The sequence below is a fragment of the Camelina sativa genome, chromosome 10 (genome assembly GCF_030686135.1).
Source record: "Camelina sativa cultivar CO46 ecotype springtype chromosome 10, ASM3068613v1".
In the NCBI taxonomy this organism is placed as follows: domain Eukaryota; kingdom Viridiplantae; phylum Streptophyta; class Magnoliopsida; order Brassicales; family Brassicaceae; genus Camelina; species Camelina sativa.
Window position 1 is genome coordinate 5,102,327 of NC_141889.1, and position 6,000 is coordinate 5,108,326.

Sequence of the window (6,000 nt, forward strand, 5' to 3'; positions counted from 1 at the left end):
TTTTGTCAAAAATTGAGATGTCTTTTGTTAACTGTTTTGTGAACGATTTAGGATTTCATTAATGATCATAACTTCTTAACTTTTGCTTCTCATTACCATCTCATAGTCTTTTAATAGCAACATATTACAACTGAAACAAAAACATAGCAACAACAAACTAAAGGAACAACACTCATCCCGTTCTTCAACCTAGTAGCTTAGTGAGACCAATCATGATCATACAAAAGAAGACTAAGACAATCATGATTTTCTTATGGCTTGCTTTGGCTTCAGACAAACCATCTTCAACCTTCTCAAATATCTCCTTCTCCATCTTCTCATAGACCATCTTCTCAAACTCAAACCTCTCTGTTCTGATCTCTTTCAGCTGCTTCTCAAGGTCAGCATTCTTTGCATTCAATGTGTCTATCTCATTGACAAATGCCTCATCAACCCATTTGAAAGTGTGTTCATCATTCCTAAGCTGCAACAATCCTAATGTTATACACGAAAACAGAAAAAAAAAATCAAAAATAAAACAAAATCGACTTACCTTATTAGCTACGACAAATTGACACCGATAATATCTCCTGTAAGGGTTGGAATCAGACTTCGATATCAAAGATATGATTCCTTCTCCGCACCAACATCTCTTTGGCACACCGATAGCCCTTCCTCTTCCCTGCAAACTAGATTCAGTGCAATTGGATGATACATTACTCATTGTGATACTCAAACTCGTAAATGAAAGAAGAAGTAATCTCAAGAAGAAGAACCAAACTCAATAAAAGGAATCGATTATGAACAACGAAAATCGATTTTAGGTTTTATTTGGGGATTCTGGGTTTATGATCAAACGGGTCGGGTTTGTGCATCAAACTGGTTCAACATCTGGTTTACATTCGGGACATATCTGGTTTGGTCTCAAGTTTAGACGGTAAACCAATATAATCCAGAATTGGGGAGATATAGCTTTCGAACTTTGGATTCGGGGGAATATAGCTTTCGAACTTTTATTTCGGGGACATATATACCGAGGGTAAAGAACGAGATCTATCTGGTTTGATACAATACTTCTCGTGGGGAAATAGACCGTCGACCCTTCGCCAGTATATAAGATTCCTCAAATTAGAGAACACTCACAAGAATGTTATTTTTGTTTAATCCGTGCGTGTAATTATGTTTCTACAAAATTCTTCAAACAAATGAAGTCGTTTTCAATAGATCTTCTTTGGTCTAAACAAATCTATATATGGATAGCTAAGTATCATGTAGAAACGTTTTCTTACATTATTAAAACCTAGATAATATAATATTGCAGTTTACATCTTTAATCACGGCACTGTTGTTGGCCGCAAAATCTTTAAAACCGGCTGTGGAGAAAGAGTGCCCAAACTTACTATTTGGTAGCTTGTAAATGCATGCAGTACGTTTGGGCAAAAAGGAAGATATAGATGAACTGATTAATCCATTGTGATATTCTTACTTCTCTGTTAAAGAAACATAGAGGCCAATTTAATAAATAGTGAGTGAGAAGAAGTGAAGGGTAAGTCAATAAAGGGAGGCCCCCTCGTGTGGAATGTGAGCAGTACACTCCAATTATATAACTTGTGCTCTGTCTTAATTTGTGGGACATCTGCCACTGTTCTGCTTCTTCTTCACTTTCTCCCTCTCTCTCAACCACTTTTGTCTTCTCTCTCTCTCCCTCCCTCCCCCACACAAATGTTATCTATTTTTGGGGCAGTGAAAATTAACTTCTTCTTATTTTTTTGGCTCCAACCTTTCTCTTCTTTCTTGATCTATATACTTTTCACCGTTTATTACACTTTCTCATAGCTTAGATTCGTTTTTTATCAAAATGGAATCTTTTTCATTCTAGGTGATTCAAGGAGTAGGAAAACCTGAGGAAATAGGTCTATAGTTTCTATATATAACACCTACATAGCTAGCTAGCTATAATAAGGTTTGAATTATAAGCATTCAACGCTTGAATCTTTTATTTTTGGTAAACAACGCTTGTTAATGTTATACTATTTATCACCCGTATGATGAAGGTTCATGAAAATTTCGGAGATATATGCTTCTGTCAGAAGACTGTACATGGAGATGTGGCCAAATAAAGACCACAATAAGAGAGTTTTATTTGTAGCTTTCGGAAAAAAAAAAAATAACACTTCGGTTTGCAAAATGTGATCTTTAAACTATTACGATACTACTTATGTGTACGCATGTGTGTAATCTATGTTTCCTCTCGTGATTAAAGATTAATTCTCAGTTGGTTGGTATGAAATTATTAAATAGTTCCTGTATATTTTGTTTGCACTTTGTTGAAATTGAATGAGAAATTAAAAAGATTCTTCCACAGTTCCACTATTTTCGAAATTTGTCCTCTTTTCCCCAATTTTTTTTTGTAATTATGTTTCAGAGGATAAGTTCAGTACTTCAATAATTGGTACCCAATTTGTCACATAAGATTTTAGTAGTACGAAGTTATTCTGAGAGGAGGCAGTACCATCATTTTTATTAAATACTAGTGTGAATTATCAAATTATATTTACAACTCAATGAAATATTATAAAAACGTTTGTGCATTACCAATGTAAACTATGGTACTCAGAATTACATATATGTATATATAAGAACATTATGATGTACAGTAGGTATTATGGATCGCAGCTGTGCATTCTATTTTTATCTAACTTATAAATGGGGATGTGGTGCTAATTATGCAAAAAAAATAGGGATGTGGTACTAATAAATTAATTATTGCACTGACAAAAATTATGAACTATAGCATTAAATCATTGTATTAAATCTCTCCTGGCACCACTAATAAAAATATCTAAAGAAAAGGAAGGAGAAAATACAATATGAAATTAACAAAAAAATTAATACTCTCTTTTACTGTGCACAAAAAAATTAATACTCTCTTTTACTATCCTACCAAAAACAAAATGTTTAAAACTATACTTTGCTATACCTCTCTAGTTAATAATGGCTTCGTTTAAAATTTCAGTGTGATTTTTAATGGTTTGTTTATAATAAATTCATTACTTTTACAGAGTACAGTTTATATAAAACGTCCCCTTCCAAGATTTTTCCATGGTCCTGAAGTGAAAAAAAAAATCATATATTATTATGTAAAAAAACAAATCTTAGATATGAATCATAGCCATCGAAATGCAGAATTATAGGGATAAAATAATTTTATGATAGAATAAAATAAAAATTGTAGGAAAGAAAGATATGATGAGATGAGATGATGCAATACAATGGTCCTTGGGACTTGATATATATCTCTCTCTCTCTCTCATCTCTGAACAAAACAGCACTCTCTAGTCTATAGGGAATCCAAAACATTCATTCAGACCTGTCTGAATCTTTGAGACACAAGTTTTTGTTTCCCACAGGGTTGCCACTTTTTTCCAAATTACCATATTACTCCTTTTCCTATTTTTATCACCCCCTCCCACCTCCCTAACACATTTTTCTTATCTATTTAGACTTTTTTTTTTGTTTCTCATTGAAATAAGTCTGTCCCTATAATTTAACAGTGAAATCTTCACTTCATATTATCTGAACTTACAAACTATTTTAAAATTAAACTAATTTTGAATTAATTCTCTGTCGCTCCAGCTATATGGTCCCAACATCTTTTGTCTCAGATTGGGTGTAATTAAATGTTTAAGTTGTTACATTTTTATAAAATTTCATGTGATTATTTTTGCATTCATGTGAACTTATTCAAGTATTTGGCATATGTAGAAGAAAATATATTAAAAAAAAAACTCAGAAATTACTCCATATAAACGGCCAATCATAAGGGCATCGAAAAAAATAAGGAGAAGAAAAAGAAAAAAATTGTTAAGTACATAATTAAAAAAAAAAAGAGAAGAAAATGTTAAATTCTCAAGAAAGACAAAACTTTCTCCTTCTATGTAAAGAGAGAGAGGAATAAAATTATAATTATAGGATTATAATTATAATTTTCTTTTTTTTGGGAAATTAATATTTTAATAAAGCACCGTGACGCGAATCAACGGCTCAGCCTCATCGCACTCACCATCGTCCCCTAAAGTATTCGCCACCACCGTCTTTAAAAGATCGTTCTCTACAGTCTCGGCGCATGTTAGCGTCTGTGACTTCTTAGCCTCTGAGTCCCAATCCGTGGTCCCCACAACGTACATCATAAGACCTGCGCAGCTAATCTGCGCTGCGAGTAGTCCTAACCAAAGCCCATTAAACCCAATTCCGGCCCAAAACCCGAGACCAACAGCCACCGGCATGCCCACCAGATAAAACGCTCCGAGGTTCACGTTCGCCGCCGTTGACGGCCGTGCTGTTCCTCTCACTACGCCGCATCCCACCGTCTGTGGACAGTTTCCGATCTCGCATAAACCCAATATCGGTAACGCCGCCGCTGTTAGCCGGAGAATCTCTTCGTCTACGGTGAATATCCTCCCCCAAGCATTTCTAACGGAGTAAGCAAACGCCGCAGCAGTGATCCCCGTAACAGCCGCGAAAACGATAGACACCATGGCCGATAGCTTCGCCGTCTTGGGACGGTTCGCTCCAAGCTCGTTACCTACCCTAGTGGACACAGCGAAGCTTAGAGAAGACGGGAAAACGTAAAGAAACGATGTCGTCTGGATCAAAACGCCCATAGCAGCCACCGTCGATCTTGGATTCACGAGCAAACCGCAGAGAACGATCATGATCTCGTACCACCACCACTCCAAGCAAACGGAGACGCAGCTCGGACCCGCGAGACGAAGCAAAGGAGCCCACCCGCGGAAACAATCACGGGTCGGGTCAGTCCATGTAGGCGCGTGAAGACCACTCGCCCAGACGTAGCAAATGAGGAAAGCTACGACGAAGAGGTTTGTGAGGGAGGAAGCGACGGCAACGCCGGTAAGACCAAGGCGGAGGTAAGAGACTAAGAAAAGATTAGCCGGGAGGTGAAAAAGAGCGCCGGAGAGAGAAGCTAGGGTTACGGGGTGAATGATGCCTTGAGCACGAAGGTAGATTCTGATTGGATGAAGCAGAGTGTTGGAGAGGAGGTCAGGGAGTGAGAAGATGAGATACGTCTGAGCTAATTTAGCGATGTCGGGGTCTTGGTGAAGGTAAACCGAGATTTTGCCGACGTTGAACCAGAGAACCGAGATCGGTACGCAACAAACCAAGAGGAAAACCACGGTTCGATGAAGGGTTAGGGAGAGGAGTTTGAAGCGGTGAGCACCGAAGGCTTGAGAACAGAGTGGCTCCATACCAAGTGCTAAACCGGATAAAACAGAGTAACCGGTTATGTTAGCAAAGGCAATGGCGAGTGAACCGGCGGCTAATTCGAGGTCGCCAAGTCGGCCCAAGAAAAACATTGATACGGCTGAGCGTAGGTAGAGGACTAGAGCCGTCACGGCGATCGGAAAAGCTAGCGTGAAGAGAGATTTAGCCTCCGTTACAGCTTCTGCCATTAGAGGAGATCCTCTGTTCTCGCAATGCCGGAGGTTTCTCTTTGAGGGTTCGTAGCTATTGATCGACAAGAGATCGAGGAAGATTCCGGTTCGAGATTCTTGGTTCTCTGAACCGGTGGTGGTTGTTGTTGATGAGTTACACATGACGGTGATGATGATGATAATGGATGGATGAATCAAGAAGAAGATTAAGAAAGATTTGATATCTTTAATGGGGAAAGAGAAAGAGTTCTCTCGTGAAGAGCTCTCTGATGATGAGTCTGCAGAGAGGTTTTAAGAGAAATGAGAAAGAGGGATTTTTTTTTTTTTTTTTTTTGGTGCTTCTTCTCTCATCTCAGGGCTCTCTCTTACCATCTTAATAAAGGAGTTGGCAGTCTTTTTTTTCCCTTCATTTTTATTTTTATTTTTCTAAAAAAATTTCATGAAAAAGAATCTAAGCTACTTTTTATGTATATTTTTTGTATATTTAATATACTTTTTGGAAATTTCTCGGAGTAGTTTTATGGATAATACATTAATAGTAAACTGACAATGTATCCATTTCTTTTTG

The 6,000-nt window shown here is 37.5% G+C and overlaps 1 protein-coding gene and 1 pseudogene across 2 annotated transcripts; both read right to left on the reverse strand.

Moving 5' to 3' along the window:
- Positions 1 to 184: 184 nt before the first annotated feature.
- On the reverse strand, positions 185 to 703 carry LOC104753935 (uncharacterized protein At4g04775-like). The gene is made up of 2 exons (XM_010476113.3): positions 533 to 703; positions 185 to 463 (listed from the first exon to the last, which is right to left on the reverse strand). Exons 1-2 carry the CDS (start codon positions 701 to 703, stop codon positions 185 to 187), a joined length of 450 nt encoding a protein of 149 aa, XP_010474415.2.
- Positions 704 to 3,739: 3,036 nt separating this feature from the next.
- On the reverse strand, positions 3,740 to 5,778 carry LOC104717284 (protein DETOXIFICATION 51 pseudogene; annotated as a pseudogene). Its single transcript, XR_015568102.1, has one exon. The product of XR_015568102.1 is annotated as a protein DETOXIFICATION 51 pseudogene (transcript).
- Between the last annotated feature and the right edge of the window lie 222 nt (positions 5,779 to 6,000).